This window comes from Suricata suricatta, chromosome 4 (genome assembly GCF_006229205.1).
Source record: "Suricata suricatta isolate VVHF042 chromosome 4, meerkat_22Aug2017_6uvM2_HiC, whole genome shotgun sequence".
Taxonomy (NCBI): Eukaryota; Metazoa; Chordata; class Mammalia; order Carnivora; family Herpestidae; genus Suricata; species Suricata suricatta.
This window is the reverse complement of record NC_043703.1, coordinates 35,440,078-35,463,227: the sequence shown is the minus strand read 5'-3', so window position 1 is coordinate 35,463,227 and position 23,150 is coordinate 35,440,078. Positions and strand designations below refer to the sequence as shown.

General features: G+C 35.7%; 1 protein-coding gene across 2 annotated transcripts in view; it reads right to left on the bottom strand.

The window, feature by feature from the left end:
* Positions 1-23,063, bottom strand: part of KLHL1 (kelch like family member 1) — a 336,973-nt gene extending 313,910 nt beyond the window's left edge. For both annotated transcript variants that reach the window (XM_029938429.1, XM_029938430.1), the window contains exon 1: positions 22,561-23,063. In XM_029938429.1, the coding sequence (XP_029794289.1) occupies positions 22,561-23,063 (503 nt within the window). The remainder of the gene's footprint in view (positions 1-22,560) is intronic.
* Between the last annotated feature and the right edge of the window lie 87 nt (positions 23,064-23,150).

Here is a 23,150-nt window from a genome sequence, read left to right as displayed (position 1 = left end):
ATGATTCTTAGGGGTGTCATATGTTTATGTTATTTTAATATAATCCAGGACTTCCTTTTTCAGAAATACTGCAAAGTACATTCATAAAAAATAGTTGTGTTGAAATCTTAAAATTATACCTAGTATCCTTTAAAATTCACATCAGAGCCAATAAAAAATAATAAGGAAGGTTTAGAATAACCAATTGGTTCCAGTTTGCTCAGGGATGTCTCAGATTTAAAACTCTAAGTCCCATATCCTGGAGAATACTTTAGCTCTGGGTAACTGGCACAACCAGTGGGTTGATTTTCTATTGCTGTATAGCATATCACCACCAGTTAACAGCTTAAAGCCATACACATTTATTACCTCCTAGTTTTCTTAGGTCAAGAAGGAGGACTCGCAAGGCTGCAGTCTAGGTGTTTTCTTGTCTGCTTTTCCATGTGGAGGCTCAACTGGAGAAGAATCTGCTTCCAAGCTTATTCTGCAGACTGACCAAATTCTATTCCTTGCTGCTTAGAGACTATCAGCAGATCCATACCAGGGGGATCTCTCTATTGGTCCCCTTACAACATGGCATCAGACTTCCCCTAAGCAATGAAAGAGAATCCACACTGTATATGCTGCCAAGTAGAGTCATATCTGCATCTAGATCTATCATTCTATTTTCTTTGCAATATAATGTAACCTAAACATAGGAGTTAAATACCATGGTTTTGCCATATGGTAGTTAAGAGCAAGTTACACATCCAATTCACACTTAAGCAAAGAGACTATACAGAGTGCGGACAGGAGCTCAAGCAGAGATTATACAGGCTGTGGACATGATAACCCTTTCCTTTTACTTCTATCTGTGACTATTCACCCTCTGACCCCCAATGATGCATGTCCCTCCTACACAGAAAATATAGTTACTCCTCTCTGCAGGTTCTTAAGAGTCAGAACCTGTTATAGTGTCAACTTGAAGTCCCCAAATCTCATCATTTAAATTAAGTCCACAAGCAGAGGAGATTCCTGTGTGTAGTTCATTAACTACAGTTACTACTGCAGTACTCCTCTTCATTTGTGGGTCTGTGAAAGTAAAGACAAAGTACCTACCTGAAACACTCCCTATATATGACAGTAAACAATCATAGGAGAACAGCAAGGGGGAAATGGGGAGTCCAGAAGAGTCACTGTTCCACGGCCGTTCTGTGATCCATCTCCTGAATCGTAGCTACCTGCTATTATTATATCCCGTTTTGCCCTGAACTTTACACCAGAACTGTTTGTCAACATCTTAGCTATGCTCCTATTCTTGTGTTAATTCTGGATGTTCTTAAGCCTGTGGGTGATAGTGATTTCCTTATTGAGGTCCACAAGAGTGCACACAGTCTCTGCCATAATACCTCCACAAACACCAAATGAAATGGACTGGTACTGAAGGCTTAGGTTATTTAAATAACTATAGATGCTTACCTTCAAATAAATAAAAAAATAGAGGTGTAAAATCTAAGTATTTCTAGGCACTATAGGTATAAAAAACATTCTTAAAGGAGCAGCAATATCTTATTTTTTTTCAACTTTTTTTCTTGATATCTTGAAATATCTGTCCTACTATAAAAAGAAAATCAGAAAAAATGTTTGACACAGAAAATATGTGTGGGGAGGTATTAATTTGTTAGATTTTAAAGTTTTTTTTCAAATTTAAGTTTGTATTAGACATTAGCCTTCTTTGACAGAATATTTTATGACTATTTTCTCACAATATTTTGAACTAATTATATCATACTCAAATAGCTTTGCCACAAATGGATTGATTCATCCTTGGGGGAATTAAAGGGCAGAGTATGAAAGCTGTTATAAAAGCTATGTGACAATTGGAACTGAAGTTCATACAGTAAACTGGCATACACACTTTATTAAGATCATATGTATATAAGGTTAGTTAATATGCTTGAATAATTAAGATGAATTTCTATAATGATATTTGAGGATAATATGCATATCTGATTGTGGAATTACATATTTTACTAAACCATAGTAAAATGCTGTGTTTAATTTTACCAGTCATGAGAACTAATTTTATTTTAAATTACCAGTACTTCTTTCTCACATGAGAAAATTGGATTCTTTAAACAAGATATTATGTGGAAATGAGCCCTCTTATACAAGGCAGATAGGTCATTTTAGAACTTCTAGAAATTTGTCTAAGATTTATGTTAAAGAAATGCAATGCAATTCTCTAAATTTTTTTGATATAGGATTATACTGCCTCAATCATCGCTGACTGGATTGAATTTGGGAAAATGGGGCTGCTTGGAAAAAAGGAAATAGTTCACCCAGTAAAATTATTAGACTCATGTAGACTAAAATAAAATTCACACTCTCACATGTCAGAAAACTGTCGGGTAGACTGTGCTCAAAAAGTTTAGAATCAAGGTACAAGACCCCACATTTAGGTTTTCCATTTAAAGCAGAAGAAGCCATTGTACTCACTCTGAGTGTACTTTGACTTATTTGGGAGAAAACTGGAGACTGTCATTTTTATGTGGTAACTTGAATATATTCCTTAGCTACTTAAGTGAGTTTAGAACATCCTTTTGGTCTCCATCACTCTTTCCTCTGACGTTTTCATTGGAACACATAACTGCCAATTTTTTTTCTACCTGCTTATCTGGTTTTCCTTTTATACTGCTCCAAACAAAATAAAGAGTTATACCTGTCTCTCAACTCACTTACATGCTGAGTTAGCCAAGAGAGTCAATAGTAAAAGAAGTGGGAAAGGAGATGAATAAGTCTTAGTGGCCATATTCTCTACCTATCCCCAGTGCTACTAAAAATAGCCTTTTCCTGAGGCTCCTGGGTGGTTCAGTTGGTTGGACATCCAACTTTGGCTTAGGTCATGACCTTGTGGCTGGTGAGTTTAGGCCTACATTGGGCTCTGAGCCTAGAGCTTCTTTGGAGTTTCTCTCTCTCTCTCTCTCTCTCTCTCTCTCTCTCTCTCTCTCTCTCTCTCTCTCTCAAATATAAACATTAAAAAAATTAAAAATTAGTCATTTCCTATGTCAATGCCTAGATAACTTACCTTTCAAGCTACTGTTTCAAGGACTCTGAGATAGTGTTGATAGTCAACCCTAAGAGTGATTAAACCCTAAAGAGTGATTAGTAAGTACTGCTTCAGTCATTGACCTCTTCAACGTAATCAATAGTATCAGGATCTAAGTGAAATTTGGGATGATCCTGGAACTTTGGGACTTCTTATGAGAGAGCTTACTGCAATAATTCAAAACAGCTTTTTTTTACAGTGATTGGCAGAATTCTCAAGAGTAAAGTTAAAGATATTTAAGATCTGAGGAAGGGAAAAACTCATTCTACTTATATTCAGGACTATTAAGAATTGATGAAGTGAGTGTGGGATTCAATGAAAAATGTAAGTGTGGGAAGCAATTCAACATTATTAGAACTTTTAAGAGGGAGAGGGTAGATTATTAAACCAAATATGGGACCCTCCTAAGCATGGGGTCCCAAGAGACTAGCAGATCACATGTACATGAAGTTGGTTCTATCAAGAATATGGTTAGGATTTTTGTTGTTGTTGTTGTTTTGAGGCATCATGCCAAATTTGTAACTTTCTTTTCATGCCAAGTCACTTCTCTCTCTCTTCTTTTTGTTGCCAGCAGCAATGTCCTTTAAAAATGCAATATGATTTTATGCTTACTTTAAGAGAGGCTTAAGGAGAGCAATTACAACCTGGCTTGTTGCTCTCTCTTATTATAGGTTAAGATGAGTGAAATTTTCTAATCAAAAGACAGTAGTAAGATAAAAGGGGGAAATATAATCAATTGGAGGCTCCCAGGAGGACAGAAAGAATATGGTCTAGATTCCACAGGTCAGAGCAGACCAATAGGGATTTGGAGTTAGATTACATCCTATTTCTCAGGCCATGTAAAGGACCCCCTGATTCCAATGCCATGTATGTTACTGGGGGGAAAACGCTCTTCTGCAATTCTCATATTAGAATTGCAATGGCATTCTCAATAAGACGATTCATTTCTAGTGTAATTAACATGCATTATTGGACTTTTTGAGAATTTTCCAATAGTGTCCTAGGGAGAAAATTCAAAATGATCTTTCAGAACAGCTCTATTTGGGGAACTGACAAGGGCATGTATTTAATAAGAAAAACAAGCAATTTTTCAATTGTAAGAGTTCTGAAAAGCAGTTGCTATGGTAAAAGTAGACGTAAAAACAAAAATAACAGAGGCAAACCTCAAGGCAGTGGAAAAGTTCTTTGCTCTAGGTGTTATAACTTGACCCCACTTTCTAAGTAAGAGAGGGATATGATTAGTAGAGATTTACCAATATACAGTCTCTTCTGAAAGAAATGGAATAAAGAGGAGAATCAATGTCCAGATTATCTAATCTGAGTGAGGACAAAACTTAATCTGCATTACTAAGGCAACTTTTAGCTAAATGAGAATACTCTGGTTGTAATTATTAGCTTCAGGGCAAGATGATCTTCTGGAAGATAAACCTAGAGTTAGAATTAAAACACCTTGCTTCTATAGACTCTGAAAAGTTATCTTGATATTGTATTTCATAAACTCAAAGAAACTTACAGAAAATTAGTTTAAAGCGAGCCCAGTGTCTGTTTGCTGTTTATCTTTTTCTTTATTTTCTATAACATAACCAATGGACCACTGTGGAGAATGTTGTCAGGTTAATATGTAATACTGGTTGCAAGGTTACATGCTTTACTGATGAAGTTCTTTATAAAAATTCTTTAGCAAATTACATGTGTCAGTAATAAAGCCTAGGAAAAATTCTGATCTGATGGGAAAGTGACATGCTGTAAGCATTTTCATCTAGATTCATTAACTCTGGTATTATGGACCACGCTCTCAACACTGCTAGCTTAAATGCTATGGTGTAATGCATCAGTCTCCAAGAGCCCTCAGATACCCTGCCGTAATTCACTCAAATTTGTATGTGAGGTAGGTAAGGCAGACTTGGAACCTCATGTAATTCAGCAGGACACAGACCTAAGAATAGCAGGCCAATTCTTTCCTTCTAATCAAGAATCCATATATTTGCCTTGTATAACTTGCATGTGTGATATTTTTAATACAAAATTTCACTTGAATTATAGGTGGTAGGCTTTTAATGTTATACTCATGCATTATACTTATACATAATTTTAAGTAATTGAAATTATTGCATTTTGTGAGATAGAGCTCTTAATTCTCTTTTGATATTCTTGAGGAAAATTAAGTAAATTTTGAGAATATTCCAAAAGATGGGGAGAGTGACGATAGGAAAATGTTGAAATAGGTTGCTCCTGACTGACTTTAGTCTCCCTCATAAGAAGACAAACTAGCAACTATACACAGACAACACCATTGTGAAAATCCTGGAATTTGGGGTTAAGGCTGTCACTCCCTCTTGGTCCACAAAGCTGAGAAGAACCTCATTAGTTTCTCCTTAATGTCATCACTCTTGCCCTGGGCCAGCAGAGCACTTCACCAAGAGAACCACTCCAGGTTTTCTCATGGGAAAAGTGAGCCACAGGTAAAAATCCAGGTCTCCTTGCCCAAGGATCATGAGGGGAAATCCAGGAGTACTCCATCACCAGGGAACAGATAGAGATAAAGAAGAAGGGTTGGGGCTTACAGCCACCAGTGCTCAGATCTTGGCAGACTGAGTCCCTGCTTAATAGCAGCACCCAAACAAAAATTCCAGCTACTGGTTCTGCCCTTCTACAGACCTGAGCTGGTGGCCCCATCTGGGCAGGGAGCTCAGCTGGCCATTCTGACTGATTTAAGTTCCCAGACAAGAGACTGTACTGACCATGAACCCGATTCTTTGCCTCTGGTGGGCAGGGAACCACTTTCAAAGCTCCACCTAACTGCTAAGCACATTCTACAGCCATGGTAGAAGAGCAGAGTTTTAGCCCCACCCAACTGCTACACATGGCCTCCAGTCCCACTCCACCAGGCCTAATCATAGATTCCAGGCAGGCCTGGAGCCCATCCTACACACCACAAGGAACCAAACCAGCAGTTCACTGTGGCTGTTGAGAGTAGCTACTGACCCTGCATAGCCAGGAAGCCTGAACAGTGACCCTGGGCAGCCTGGGAGCCCATCATCCAGTACTGCCCAGCCTACAACCCCACCCAGTAGCAGAGCCCAGCCTATGGCCCTGCCTAATTGTTGAACACAGCCTATGGCCTTATCTAAGTAGGCCTTGTCCAAATAGTAGTCCATTAAATCATGGAATATAGAATGCAGCCCTACCCAACCAAAAGCCTGGACAAGACCTTGTTCAAACAGGGAGCACAGTCTGCAGCCCCACCCAACTGCAGGATACAACTGAAGGCCCTATCCAACAGGAGAGCCCAAACAGTAACCTTACATAACAGCACACTATAGCCAAGGGCCTACCTAATTGTGAAGCCCAGCCTGTGGCCCTAGCTAATATTGAAGCATAGTCAGTGGCACCCTCTGGACAAGGAGTACAGCCTGAGGTCCAGCCTAATCATGAGCAATTGTGGAGCTCAGACTTCAGCCTTGTGCAACTAGAGTCTCACTAGTAGGATCACCCTGTCGGAGAACACAGCCTGTGACCCAACCTGCCCAGATAGGAGTACAGAGCCCAGTTAGCAGCCCCACCTGACCACAGAGAATATCAGGAGCCCTATCCAACCAGGGAAATTACCTAGCAGCCCCCCTGGACTAAGAGCTCAACCGGCAGGCTAATCCAACAATGAAGCTCAGCCAGTGGCCACTCGCCAACACACTCCACTCCCACCTCAGCCACAAATCTCAGAGCATGCGTGGGCAGTGGACCCCACCAAACTAAGGAACTTTATAGTAAGTCCTGCCTCTCTGTGGGCAACACCAGCTGATAGATCTAAAATTTCAAGCTGAGTAAACTGGAGATCTTTCCTTCAAAAGTGAACCTGAAAAGTGTGGAAGCATGTATCACTTACTCAAATGCAGATACCAACACAAAGTATAAGGGATCACAAAGAATCAGGTGAATACAACATCACCGAAGAAAACTAATAAATCTCTAATAACTAGACCTAAAGAAAGAGATCTGTGAACTGTCTGACAAATAATTCAGGATAATCCTTTTAAAGGACTTCAGTAACTACAAGAACATATAGCCAACTAAATGCAATTAGGAAAACAATTCATGAACAAAATTTGAAGTGCAACAAAGATATAGGAACCATCAAAAAATCAAGGAGGGAGGAACACTCCAAAACTCATTTTATAAGGTCATAATTACTTTGACAATATAGTGAAAACTGAATATAAAAAAAATTTCCTAGAAATGTGTTAGTATCTTAGGATACTTTGATGTCCTTGTTTATCTGCTGTATTATATAGCTTTAACTGCTTAATCATCTCTCATGGTTTTCAAGGGACCATGTAGCTTCTATGTGAATAAGTGACCAATAGATGGCAATATTACTCTTCTTGAACATCTCCAATAGGCATTTACCAAAGTTTGACACCCATTATTTTGCATCATTCTCAATGTCAATATTTAATAAGTTAACTTTTATGCAACTTTTTCTTAGCTTATTAATTTAAATAATAGCAATACAGTTGAATGTAACACATTAACATAGAAAACAATCATAATCTTCACATAACAGATGTAAAATGTGGTGTTTGATTTACCCATACTATTCCCTGATCTTACAAAGGAATTTACATATAAAGACTTGCATGTGGAAATTTTTTGTTTTTAATTTTACCATAATGTAATCATATCTCACATTATTTTTACACTTATATCTCAAATTGCTTTATGCATTGAACACTAGTGTTATCTGAGACATTCTACATAATTTATTCTTTTCCTACATCTATAATCTTATAGGATATATTTTATATAATTTGATTTACATGATGAATATTAGATGATTTTTTTTTCATTCTTCTATTGATGAGCAAGCATGGAGCATGGGAGTTCATCAATATTTAGTGCTTTTATTTCTGAAGATTTGTTCTCAAAACTTGTATTCCTGAATTAAAAGGCTTTTATATTGATTTATACCATAGATATGGTCCCATGGCTCTCTCTACACCCCCACACTACAGCAAATTACATTCCCACCAGCAATGAAATATTCCTAATTATTTCTAACCCTGTATACATAAATTTCAGTCATTTTTACTTAATAGAAACAAGTATAATGAAATAATTTCTATTTTAGATATGTTTGCTTTTTTAGAGAGATTAAACTTTTCTATCATAAAGCTTCTATAATTATTTCAAGAAATCATGCATTTGTAATTTCAAAGGTATCATCCTTTCTTCTAATTTTAACTGCCAGTTTCTCTGTCTGAAGAAAGTCCAAAGCAATTTCCAATTTACTTTTACACATTCAGTTAAATTTATCTACATATTTAAATATAATGTTTTTTATTTATTTTTTATGTAATACTTTTTAAAAGAAAAATTATACTTCATAATATAGCTGTGGTCAATAAGAAATAACAGGAAGAATGTTTTCTGAGATTGTGGCTATCACTGGCTTTTCACAATTGAATCCATTATTTTGATGTCCTTTCACATAGGTTGATAATGTTACATTGGTTCACTTGGGTATACTTCCCCTTGACTAGCTCCTGGACCAATGTAATTCTCCAACTTGGAGACAATTGGATAAAGGTGAGTGAAATATAAAACTATCCATAAATTCTTTCTTTTCTAAAGAAAATAGGAAATCGTTTTATTACTATGTCAACTCAGCATTGAAATTTATAGACATGGGTGTGAATATGGAGAAACTATTTTGAAGTAGAGCTGACTATAGGTACTTTTAAGTTTCCTGAGGTACAAGCTTTTGGTATTAACTTCTTGGTTCCAATAGTGTTCCTTTCAATAGTAATAATGTGTTGGATATTTCAGAAATGTTATATTGTTTGGGGAAGTTATATACCACCTCAAATTAGTAAATTAAAAGGCATAGTTTAGTTAGTATTTTGTGAGCTTTGTAATTATATATGACCATTTGTGTGTGTGTGTGAGAGAGAGAGAGAGAGAGAGAGAGAGAGAGAAAGAGAGAGAGAGATAAAGAAACTCATTGAAGATGTAGCTGTTTATGCTGAAAATGATTTTCCATTTCTTGGCTTTCCAAATGTATCTTATTCCCAGTGTTGTGTAAAATAGGTCCCTTTACAGATTATGCCAACTTTTTATATTCTGTGGTCACTATCCTATTCAAGACCAGGTTCATGTGTGTGGACCTATGTAGTCAGACAGGGACCTATGGTCAGAAAGGTTTTATGCTCTAGTGTCTTGGTCTTTAAATCTTCTTATTTTTTAACAGACATTTATACATTTTAATTATTAATAACTAATAATTTTCACATTTTAATTATTAATAACTAATAATTTTCATTTTGCCTTGGGCCTCACACATGACAATAGCTTACCATAACGACAGCACCCAACCCCACTCTCTTACCCATGAAAAAAATCTCTCAAATGCTTGGCAAAACATGTATTAGCCACAACCTCTCTGAAAGTGTTTGAATAGACTCAAATCTACCAACTTTTCACCGTTGGTTTATATGGAACTATATCCAATTAATCTCACTAATGCTCTTAACCCTTACTTACCATCCTTGACCATCAAACAAAATACAAGCTTCACTAGTGATTCTGTTCTTTCATAACCTTATACACATAAGGGTGTGGAATTGTGCCTCAGCTGGGTTCAGTCTGAAACTTGCATCACTTCTTTCCTAAGTGTTTTATACATCACTATGCTTCCCTTTCACCCCTCTCATTGGTAGGTTATTCACATTCTTCACATTTATGGAAACTGGAGTTAGTGTCTGGAAATGTCTAGCTCTATATTTGTGCACCTATGAGCCTATTTTTCTCAAGCAACAAAGTCCTTTCTCTTTTGCAGACTCAAGTGACTTGTTTGTATTAATATGCCTCATATTGCTGTTTTATGCCTTCTAATCACTAAAGACATTGACATCCCTCAAATCCAACCATATTCCTGGGCATATTCAGTCTTCTATAGATGACATATCAAATAATATGTCCTTGTATTCTACACCTTTAACTCAAATTACTAACTCCTTCTCATGGCCACATATTTGATGCTCTCATTATCCAGGTCTATTCTTCATGTGAAATCTTAAGACCCTACATACTATCTAACTATATTTTCCTAAATTTTAATTTATGTTTTTTTACCCCACTACAACTACTGCACAAAGACTAAGACAAAAATTAAAGTATTTACATCAGCTACTTACTGGACTCAGATTATTCGAAACAAAAATCCTCTTCCCTCCTCCCTTCTTCATTATCCACTTCATACCTCTACAAAAATGTACATTCATTTGCCAGTCCAGAATTGTAAATCTTCTTCTCTCATCCTCTTTTACAATTAAACTTCACTTAATTGGCAGTTGTAGCATTTCATTTTTTAAATGCTTTCTTTCCTTCTGCCCTTTTTCGTAGTAATAGTTCTTCACCAGGACTATTGGTTTAGCCTTTGAACTTGGCTCTTCACTTTCAGCTTCCCCTATCTTTTCTCTGGTCCATCCCAAATACTGTAACAATAAAGTTTTAATCCCATCAACCAGATTCATTCATGGTCACCATACATAGAATCCAAAGTCTTTAGTCTGACCTAAAAAGCCCCTTGTTTTCTGATTATGATCCATAGCCCCAGCGACATCCTGTTTCAATCCAGTCATAAGCATGCAAATTCATTTGCTATTTTCTTCTTCTAATTACCAACTGCACATGCTGATTCTGCTCTGAACTTTATTAAGACCTTTCTGAAGCCTTCTTTTTCTGTACTTTTAAAAATCTCTTTTAAGATATATTTAGTATAGTAGTTAAATTTCTAAAATTACTTAGTCTATTACTAGTTTTTTACTAGTTTTTATACTTCTTTGTATCTCAGGAACCCAGCATATTGTCTGGAAGTGAATTTCCAGACTGATTTAAACTAGTCCAAACTGATTTAAAATAGTCTTCATTAAGTGAAGAAAAATTTAGTGTCTTCCTTGGAGTACATTTGGCTCAGAATATACCTTACGTGTTCAAAATAGAGCTTACCTCATATCTTAAGTAGTGAAAGTGCAACCTAATTCACAGGGCTTTACTAGAAGTCAAGCTGAATTAAATATAGGTAAAGATCCACTGTCTTCTTTGGTGGTGGCAAGGCTAAAGACCTTTAGATATGATGTATTTCTTGCCCTCTCCCACCATAGTCTAATGCCAAAATGAGATAAAAGCGATTTAAGTGGCAACAGTGACATTTTCCTAAACAAGCAGAGTTTACTCTAAAACTAAGGTTTTCTAATGCCAAATCCAGTTTCCTTCCTGTTGTAACATGCAACTGTGGAGGTCGATATATATTTGAAGGCAAACAATATTGCCTTACAGAAATATATGTCATACCAAATTGTCAGTATTTATACACCATGCATATCTTTTAATCTGTGATGTTATAAAGACCAAAGATTTTTCTGGAGTTTATTGAAGAACAAGAATTAAAATATTCACCATACTAAGTAAGAGAAACATTTGGTATGAGGCAAAGATAGAATATAAAAGTGAGAACAGATAAAGCTAAAGGGAGTCTTTAGCTTTAAGATTTCAAATAGGAATATTGATCTGGGGAAAGAAAAAAGAAAATTTACATTTAGAAAAGATCTGTCTCTGTCTTTTTAAATTGTGTCTTTTAGGGGCTTGTACTAAAACAAATTTAACTTTACAATTGAAAAAGTATTTGATAAGAAATCTATTTAAAAGTCATGGGCTGCTGTTAAGGAGAATAATGATATGTAAATATTTTATATTTATTAGGACAACAAGAAGAAGTAAATAATGAGCCCCCCCTTTTTTTTTTCTCTGTGGGAAAACAGGTCTAGTGGGATGTTCAAGTCATCTGGTAAAATCCAAAGAGGTGTCAGAGAAGAGGACAGCGCATAGCTCATTCCATTTGAATCATTAAGGTAAAGTTCATGGTAGTATTGTCGCTCCACTAGTACTGGCAATGGAAATGTTTCTACTGATTCACAATACAAAGTCCCTTGTGGTCATAAGGCAAGGTCTTCTGAACTTTCTATGCTGAACACTTACTATAAAACTATTTATCCTTCTTTTCTTTTTGATCTGATGCCAAGAGGAAGGTCGCAAAGGATTCAGTGTGAATATTTCATTATCAAGTTCCAGAAAATGTCAACAGATGACTTCATAGGCCATGTAGCAAGCTCAAAGAGGTAATTGACTCCAATAAATGATTCAAGGCAAGTTAAAATCAAATTTCTATTCAGAGTATGTATAATCAATACAATGAATAAGTTTATCTGACTTATAATGGAGAAATATACCACATAATTAATTTCTTTGGCTCAACCTAACATTTTTTTCATTCAGTCATGCTATTTGGTGATCAGTTTATTCTTTTTTTTAAAATGGCATAATGTATTTCATTATATGGCTGTTCTCAGAATTATTTACTCATTGCCTGCTTATTTATATTGTGATACTGATGCCACAGTGTCTGTACCTTTATAACAAATCTGGAAATCAGGAAGTGTTAGTTTTCAAATATGTTCATTTATTTCAAAGTTGTTTCGTTTATTCTAGGTCCTTCATATTTTCAATCAATTTTAGAATAAATCTGTCAATTTGAACAAAAAATGCAGAAATTTTTCTTGGGGGATATGTATAATCTACAGATGAGTTGGAAAAGAATTGACATCTTAGTAATGGTAATTTTTCTGATCCATGAATATAGTATATCTTTCCATTATTTAGGTCTTTAATTTCTATCAGAGCAGCTTTATGTTTTTGGTGTATGAGTCTTTCATATTTTTGGACATATTTATTATTAGTTATTTCAAACTTTATTGATATTACTATGAAATATATTATTTTTTATATCCAATTTCTAGTTTTCTCTTGATAGTATTTAGAAATACATTTGATTTTTGTATGTTCACTCTATATCCTGCCACCTTAAAAATGCCATTATATGTTTTGCAGATTCACATACATTTTTTAATAAATAATATGCCTGCAAATGTTTTTCATTTTTACATAGATGATCAATTCTTATACAAATAAAACTACTTTATTTCTTACCTGCCAGTATAGATGCCCTTTATTTCTTTTTGTTTCTTTACTGAAATAACTAGCATCTCCAATACAATGTTTAAGAAAAGGGGTAAGAGGAGAAATTCTCATTTTGCTCCAGATCTTAGAGGAAACTCATTTCATCTTTCAACATTAAGATGTTAGCAGCAGGTTTTTAATGGCTGTCATCAGATTAATATTCTTTGTTCTGAGATATATTTTGTCTAGTATGAATATATCCATTTCAGCTTTCTTTTGATTAATCTTAGCATGCTATATCTTTTTTTCTTTTTCCTTTTAACCAATATTTGTGTTTATTTTTAAGTGTATTTCTTGTAAGCAGAATATACTTAGATCTGGCTTTTTAAACAACCTTCATTTTAATTAAAGATGCATAGAGGTGCTGCTTTTAATGTAACTATGGATACAGTCAGGTTTCAGACTAACAATGTGCTGTGCATTTTCTAATTGTCCCATCTTTATTCCCATTTCCTCATTTTTAGATTAATTAAATAATTTTATGAGAGTATTATATCTTCTTTTTTGGCTTACTAGTTATTTATCACTGTTTCATTACCTTGGTGATGGATTTACGATTTGTAATATATTTCTGAGACTATCTTCAAATAATATATACCATTCCACATTTAGTAGAAAAACCCTATAATACTGTACTTTCATTTCTCCCTCCAGTCTTTTTTTTAAAGTTTATGACTTTATTTTGAGAGAGACAGAGAGAGCATGAGCGGGGAGGGACAGAGAAAGAGGGAGAGAGGGAAGATCCAAAGCAGGCTCCGAGTGGTCAGTGCACAGAGCCCCACGTGGGGCTGGAACTCAGTAAACCATGAGATCACCACCTGAGCCAAAATCCAGAGACAGATGTTTAAGACTGAGACTTCCAGCTGTTCCAGGTCCCCTACCAGCCTTCATGCTATTGTTATCATACATTTATCTTCATGCTATTGTTATCATACATTTATCTTCATGCTATTGTTATCATACATTTATCTTCATGCTATTGTTATCATATATTTATCTTATACAAAGATTAAAAAAAACTCTCATAATATTTTTGTTTGTTTAACCATCATATATCTTTAAAATGTTCCAGACGTATATAATAAATACTAATCTTAATTTTACCTATGTATTTATTATTTTTGGTGGTTTTCGTTTCCTGTTCCACCTGTTACCATGTTTTTCTGCAATCTGTGCTCTACCATTAATCTCATCCCATATATATATACCTGGGGTATGCATATATACTGTGTGTGTGTGTGTGTGTGTGTGTGTGTTATGTGTATAAAATCTCTGGCATTACTGAAGTCTGATGTTAATATTTTCCTGTCTATCATGACCCTACTTAGCTACTTGAGTATATGAAATATGGTTTAACTGTATTAATGACCTTGTCTGCTACAGTTTTGAGCAGTTTTAATGATTATTTTGCTCCTCATTATGGTTCATATTTTTCTTAATTCTTCATTGCCTAGTAATCTTTAACTGGATGTCTGACATTACAAAATTTACCTTGTTTGGTATTAAATAATTCTGAATATATTAATTATTCTTCAACTTTGTTCCAAGGCACATTTAACATTACTTGGAAACCGTTGGATACTTTTGGATCTTGACATTAAGATTTGTTAAGCAGAATCATGGCAGCATTTATTCTAGGGCTAGTCATTTCCTATTACTAATATAACATTCCTCCAAATAATTTATCTAATTCCATGAATCATTCCATTCCTATTGTTAGGTGTTATTCCCTCTAATACTCAAAGAGTTATTGACTCCAATAAATGATTCAAGGCAAGTTAGAATCAAATTTCTATTCAAAGTATAAATAGAATAATGTGTTATTCCCTCTAATTCTGATATAGTTCTTTCCCAAGACTTGGGTTGTTTCTTAAACACATATACCTATCATTATTCTACTGAATATTGATCTGCCAAATATTCAAAGGGCCCCGCCTCAGATACCTGGAGATTTCTCTCCATGCAGGTCTTTTCTATGACACTCTGTCCTGTGAGATCTCACTGACTTGGGCTCCTTGGACACTCTGCTCTCTCTCTTCAATCCCAGGTGGTTATCACACTTCTCTTCGTTTCCCCTGCATCAATGCCTCGAATTTCTCTCAAGGCAGGAAGCTGGGACAATCCCAGGGTCATTTCCTTTGCTTTTCACATCTCAGGAATCACTCTCTTTCAGTATCTGATATCCCGTGTCTTGAAAAATGTTTCATATGTCCCCTCCCTTCCTTCTTACCTTCCTTCATTTTTTCCTTCCTTCATTCCTTCCTCCTTTCCTCCCTCCCTTCCTTATCCCCCTCCCTTTTCTCCTTTCTTTCTTCATTTATTTTTGCCTTTATTTATTTTCTTTCTTTCTTTTCCTTCTTTCCCTACTTTGTTCTTTGTTGTTTTTCTAGGTGAGAAGGTGAGTCCAGTCCCTGTTACTCTGTCTTAGCCAGGCAGTTTTCTGATCTCATAATTTAAGTCATTCCACCATATTTTAGTCAAGATGAAAATGCTGAGTTACCTGAACAAATGTCAATCAATATCACTAAAGAAAAATGTGGGCTGGACACAGAGTCACAAACAATTATGATGGAAACTCAAAATGAAAGATTTCCTATGGGAATCAGTCATCTGAGTTAGATTAAAACCACCAAAGGAATGGGAAAGACCAAATTTAGAATTAATATCAACTGATTCCACTCTTTATTATTATTATTATTTCAAAAAGTACCATTCCTGTGACATGATCATCAAACTGATCTACTTCATTGGCTTTCTATTCAAAACAGATATATCTTGGGATCCTAAATTATAGCACACATTTCTCTCTGGTCAGGAAAACCTATGTTAAGCTTTCACAAACACTTAACATCAATCTGTTCTTAAAATCTGGCCAGGAAAGTCAGCAAAGTAGTCAGCCTAAAACTTATATGGTGCAACAGGTTTCTTTGTTGTTGTTTTGAGTTCTTTTACTTACACCTGACTTACAAAAGCTTCAAATCTTTAAATCAACTCAGATTATCAGTGTCTATATCAGATGTTGTACTCAAAGTTTTGAATAACATTATTTTAAATGTAGAAAGGTAAATTATTATTTGGCCCAAACTAGTATGTAAATTTCATAGCATTTGTTTTACAACTACTACAAAAATATCTGTGGTTATTTTAGATGGTGAAATAAAATCAGTAGAGTCTCGTTACTTGGAGACTCTCTTTAAAATGCTGCACATTTTCATGTTCATAAACTCAAAACTCTAAAATATGCTGCAGATCTCAGTTTTCTGTAAAGTCCTTAAGAGTTCTTTGTCAAAAATAATGAAACATGACTTAGAAACACATCATCTAAGTAATGGTTAGAAGTATATTATCCCCCAGATAAACAAATTCTTTTGAGGCTTAGAAAAAATAAACCAACAAAAACAAATAACTGATCAATGTTATATTCTATATTTGCCAAATGCTGATTTTGGTTGGATACGGATTATTTTCAGATTATTTTAAATCACCGTACCTTAAAGAGGTTATTAGTATGGTTTACAAGGTATTCATTAGAAATTCATCAACAAAAAACAGAAAATGGTCCTTCAATTAGCATGAAGTTTTGTTTGTTTGTACATTTGTTGTATTTGTTTCATTCTGCACTTTTGTTCACATCTTTCTCTCCAATGGCTCTGGAGTTTTGGATACCCACAAATTCAACCACGTGGTCTCATGTTTATGATCTTCTTAGTTTCCCTGAAGCAATCTTGCTCAGAAGGGAGAGCATCTGGGAATTGTGGGTTTCTTTATAAAATAACAAATAATATTGATAAATCCATCCTAAAATAAGTAAAAGAGGATCTCCCCAAACAAGGTATGATCTGCTGCTACTTCTGGTTTAAATAATAGTAGGCTGCATAATACTCTGGCCTGGGATAAGTTAGCCAAGAAGACATATTTGAGTAAAATCACTCCATACTCTTTTTCACTATGAAATGGGGTTACAAGAAAAATACGAACATAATTTCATTTTAGTGTTCCATAAAAGCAAAGTTTGAGAACTCCTTTCCTGAAGAGAGAGACTCTAACCAGTTTTAAAGTTGCTTCTTCCTTTTGATGAAGGCATAAGGCTCTCTTTTGGATTCAAAAATTAAGTTAGTTTTCCCAGTCTAAGTTATTTACTCATTGTGTTGTTTAATTATAAAGTAAAGTGGACAGAATATCGATATTTCAGGAAAAAATTGAGTGTTTTCTAATTTGGGCTAAGATGTCCTCTTTGAACCTTAATAGGCATTACCCATCACTATTATTATTTTATTTATTTTATTCAGTTTAGTTTTTTCAATATTTATTTTTGAGAGAGAAAAACAGCACAAGTGGTGGAGGGGTACAGAGAGACGGAGACATAGAGCTGAAGCAGACTCCAGGCCCTGAGTTCTCAACACAGAGCCTGTCATGGGGCTTAAACCCATGAACTGTGAGATCATGACCTGAGCCAAAGTTGGAGGTCTAACTGACTAAGCCACCCAGGCACCCCACCCATTGCTATTAGTTTTAAAAGACTATTTAAACATTAAAACAGAGCATGATTGCAACCAAGGGAATTTGAAAACTGCTTCAGCATAACCTTAGATGTAGTCTCTTTTCTTCTGTTCTGTTTGCTTGTTTAAGCAAAAGGAAAGGAGAGTTGGCCAAGCAGCCTGGAATATGATGTCTGCAGTCAGAAAGCAAGAATTGAAAGTGCAGCTGGACTACATACAAGTCTGATTCTGGACACATTAATTAGCTGTCTATACCTCAGTCTTCTCATCTATGTAATCATTATACCTAAGGGATACATAATTGTGCCAGAATCAACGGACTGTTCTGAATATTAAGTTGTACAATATAAATATTCAACATGCTATCTGGCAAGTAGGAAGTTCTTAATCAATGTCACTCATTATGAGTATGACAAGTATTTATTCACTTAACAGTATTTATTGAGTAACTACATGCTCTTTGATAGGGACAAAATAATGAGTAAAATGGAAATAGTCTGTCCACTGGGCAATTAAAAAATTTTTTAATGTTTATTTATTCTAGAGAGGGGAGAGGGGCACAGAGAGAGACGGAGGGAGATACAGAATCTGAAGCAGGCTTTCTGGTTCAAGCTGTCAGCACAGAGCCCTACATGGGGCTTGAACTCGCCAACCATGAGATTATGACCTGAGCTGAAGTCAGAAGCTTAAATCTCTTAATTGACTGAGCTACCCAGGTGCTCCAGGGCAATTTTTTGTTAGAGATTAAACAATAAAAACAACATAGATATTAATGTATAGTTACAGGCAGCGATTAGAAATTGAAGAAAAAGTAGAGAGCAGTTAGTTACTCCAAGATCATGAAATGAGGAGATGTAATAAATTTTTAAAAATTTGAATTAACTTGCCTAGGGGATCAACGAATGCTTCTTTGAGAAATGCACAAAGCTCTTAATCAGGATATCTCGATACAGGGGAATGATCTCAGAAAATGGTGGGTTGAGGGAAGGAGAGCCTATATAAAAGGGAAGAAAACAAGTGTGTGAGGACCAAAGATCGAGAAAAATGTTAAGGGAGGACATTGAGTCTGGAAGACGGAGAGTAAGGGGAAGGTTGATGAGGGAAGGACCTTGATACCAGACAAGAGACAGATCATCCACCGTCCATCGTGCAGAATATGGATTGTGGTCAGAGGGTGGTGGAAATGCATTAAGAAAAAGGAAAAAAAAAAGAAGAAGAAAAAGAAAAGGAGAGCCAGGATGTGGCAAAATAGTTCATGTTCTCATTTTATAATTTTCATTCACTCCACAATCAGAGAATAAATTATGGGTGGCAAAGTTAATGATGGAGGACGATACAAATGGCAGTGGTAGAAGTTGAGTTAAAAGGGGACAGTATTTTGGAATTAGGAGCAGACAATGGAGATGGAGTGACATGGAACAGAGAGAGGAAGATAATTTTTGAAGAAAAAGTGACAGGGTTTCATGAAAGAGAAGAGAATGTTGGCAAATATGACCCTGAATTTTTGGCCTGTATAACCTAATGCATGGAAACTGTTCTCTGAGATAAAGAAGGAAACTAAGCAAGAGAGTGGGGGACATTGATGAGCTCCGTTTTGTACATGTTGTATTTATATTGTGTCTGTGAGATCCACAAAAGAGGTCAAGCAGAGAGGCTGGTATGTGAAAACAGAGGTCAGGGGGAGGTCCGAATTTTGAAATACAAATTTGGAGGTACAGGTTGTGGACCGCAGCTGAAACCATGGAATCAGATGACTGCATTCCATGAGAGCTGAGAACACTAAAAAGCAGGCAGTTGGCCATGACATCTCCTTTCCCACTTGCATGACTACAAACTGTGAGAATATAAATATTTCTCTTTGGTTCCCTAGATTACTACCTGTAGAATTTTTGAAAAAAATATTGACACCAAAAATGCATGATAATCTGAATAGCTAGGAGATAACACACTTTACAACAACTAAGTTCACAACTAAGTAGAGAAAATAAATGACTAATCACATCGATTAGGAACCTTTTACCATTAGTTAGAATTCTTATTGGTGTAATGGTTAAAGTATTAGAATACTGAGATGTCTTTATGTATGCCTCGTAAGGTGGAACAAGAGAAAATCTGGGTTCAGGCAATAAATTAGTTTACCAGTGTCTTCCTGGTGCCTTTATGTTTCAACTTCATTATAGTTTGACTTCCCAGAATTCTGAGTTTATTGGCAGTTTTCCCCTGAACATCTCCCAGTAGCTGTTTGAACAAGTTAAACCAACTGAGTGACTTTTACTTGTTTCAAACAATTTTCCTAACTAGCATGAAACCAAATGAATAAAGAGAAGATCAGAAAAAGGAGAGAAAAGAAATGGGCCGACTCTTGTTTCATACATGAAGATTAATTTAGCATGGAAGTCAGAACTGGTAAAACAAGATGCTGAATGTCAGATGGGACATCACAGTATGGTTATATAATAAAAACTCAAGTGATCAAAATGATCATGTTGGGTTTACGTAGTTTATGTACTCATTGATCATTATAATTACTATGTAGATCCCCTGCATGTACTAAGATAGAAACAAAAGTAAATACACATTACTGATTATTTTATATATTATTTTGTATTCAGAACTTTGGAGATGCTGTCTTTTCTGAGAAGCGAACCCTATTCTTATCACATTATGAAATTCACATATATATAATTATAATATATATGCAGTAGCTATACATGACTATCAAGTCTGGTAGCATGGTTTTAATTGATCATGAGCACACAACCAATGCTCTTTGAAGGTTTAGGAACTCATGAAATCCACACTACCAGTGCTAACTGATTTGTCCAGTAAGAACTTCAAATTTATATAAACAATTTAAGCCTTAATACAATTTTTAAAATAAACTTAGACCTAATTTTTAATATTTTAAACATGCAAGAACTCATAGGAAAGTCTCATTCCAATAGCAGAGATCATTTTGGTGAGACTTGCTTATATTCAGAATGCTTTTCATGTTCAACTCTTTGTGAGTAAAAATGATATCTATCCACAAGTGAGGGTCCAGATGTTACATCTGATGGGCGTTTGGTCCCTAACTGAGCAATTGGTTATGACTTTTGTTTTTTTTTAAATTTTTTTATTTATTATAATTTATTAGGTTAATATTCGATTAGTATTTTCCAATTCTACAACTTATATGAAAATCTTCAGAAATTACTCATCACAAATATGTCTCATTTACTTAAAAGTGTATTTGTTATAAAACAAATTTTAAAAATTATTAAAAATAATATTTCCAGAAGGTTACACATTTTAAGCTGATTTTAAGACTTCACAGAATTGAAAAAAATAATCTATTTTATAGTCTTTTAGTCACAAAAATATCAGTTTAAATAAAGTAGTAATTAGTAAATATTTAACTTAATTTGTTTTCTTTTAAACATATCAGATGAATTGCTAAATGCTTGTGATTTCTAAAAATTTAAAAAAAAGTGTTTTTTTAATTTTCTATACTAAAGGAGGAAAGGTCAACATAGTTTATTCAAAAAATGGCCTAAAACTATAATAACTAGTAAATACAGAAATCAAATTACTTTATGGTATTAATGGTATCCAAAGTTACAATCATTTTGGTAAAATATCTTACTTAAGTGGATAAGAAACTAATATTTAGGTCTGCCATATATGGAAAAAACTTTGTCATACTTGAAGATTATAAAAACTTCGCCCTCTTTAATGCTATTACATTGTATTAAATGTCTTCACATATTAGTTTATGTCCAAGATTCTTCCATATAATCCATATAATTGCAAGTTATATTGATATTTTTTAATATCTTTAATTTCACATTTGTCAACATCATTAAAGCGCACCTGCGGTATTATTTTGTGCTTTCCTTTTGTGACTTAATAAACTGCATAAGAAGGTGATTCAATCAACAAGTTTAAAAAGTTCTCTTTCTAATTTGTTGTTGAGAGGTAATTAAATTTTATAAGCATATTCATTATCATTTTCCTATGTTTCCTATGGCCCTTCAATAATGTATCCTGACATCATATAAATTTAAATGCAAATCCTTTCATATCCTCACTATATGCCCAAACTAGTAATGAATAATGAGTCCATTCTTTAAAAATGTAAAACTCAGAAGTTTTATGTGTCTGAAGATTTTCTATAAGTCTTGAAAGTAGAACTCTACTAAAAGAATCTAATACTGGAAATATACAAAATATAAATGTTGACCTACTACCTAAAGATCCCATCCCAAGCCAACAAATCAGAACAGCTGAATGCAAAGGGGCTCAGCAACAGTGTAATTCTAAGAGTCTGAATAAGGGAAAAGTAAACACACAGTAAGATGAAAAGGGAAGCTAGGATACAGAATAACAATACTGTATTTCATGGAAGAATAAAAAAAGAGAGAGAGAAAGAGAAAATGCCGCTGTCCAGTGGCGTCTTTTCACCCACCTCACTAGCCTTGGTATACAGATTCAAGACACAGGGGTCCTACATAACACGCTAAGTCCATTTCTAGGCCAGTACATGAGACCCTTCTGACTGGAGTTTAAAGCGAGTTTCACCTCACATCTGGTAACGGGAATACTGATGTGATACAATGACAGAAGGTGACAGAAGAACACCATCATCCCAGAAATATAAGAACCACGCCACTGAAAGATTTGCCAAAATGCATATATATTCGACTTGTGATGACAACTCTGAAAACTTGCAAAAAGCAAAACCATATGAATGAGCCTGTAGAAATTGATGAGCAAACTTTCAGTGAGATGACAACTTGGGTTATAAAAACCAAGCTGGCTTCTCTCAATCACAATTTTCAACCTGCAACGTTTTAGACTTAGGAACTACCAAAGCACACAGGGGAGAAGGGCAACCAGTGGAAACTGGGAGATGCTTGGACTCCCCACGGGGACTTACTGTACCTGTGTCCACATCCTTCACCTGTTGCCTGGCTCGAGCTGGCCGGCTCCACTTTGAGCTCTTGCAGGACCAGCCCTTTATCGTGTGCTCCAGGAAAGTCCATGCCTGGCACCTCCTCCTCCTCTAGAGACTCCACGTAGAAGAGAGTCCTGGCTGGCTGTTGGGTGCCCTGCCCGGGTGCCCCTTGCTGCAACCTTGTGGCCACTGGCAGCAGGGTGCCATTCAGTGGACTAAAGGAAGAGGAGGAAGACGAAGGGGAGGAAGACGAAGGAGAGGAGGAAGAAGAGGAAGGCTTCTTCCAGAAAGTGCTCGCGCTGCCCTTCTCTTGGCTTTTGAGCAGGCGGCTCTGACTGGGGCCCCAGTGCTCGAAGCTGCCGCTGCCGTCCTGTTGCAGGCAGCCGCCCCCCGCCGGGCCGCCGGGGGCTGGCGACGGGTGGCTGAAGAGTTTCCAGCGGAGTCGCAGGATGTGCTTCACATCGAAGTCTTTTCGCCCAGAGCCTGACATGCTTGACGCAAGAAGGCAGAGAGACCTGAGCTGGCGCGGGAGTGGATGGACCAGCCGGCGGGGGAGGCCAGCAGGGCGCGGGCTGCA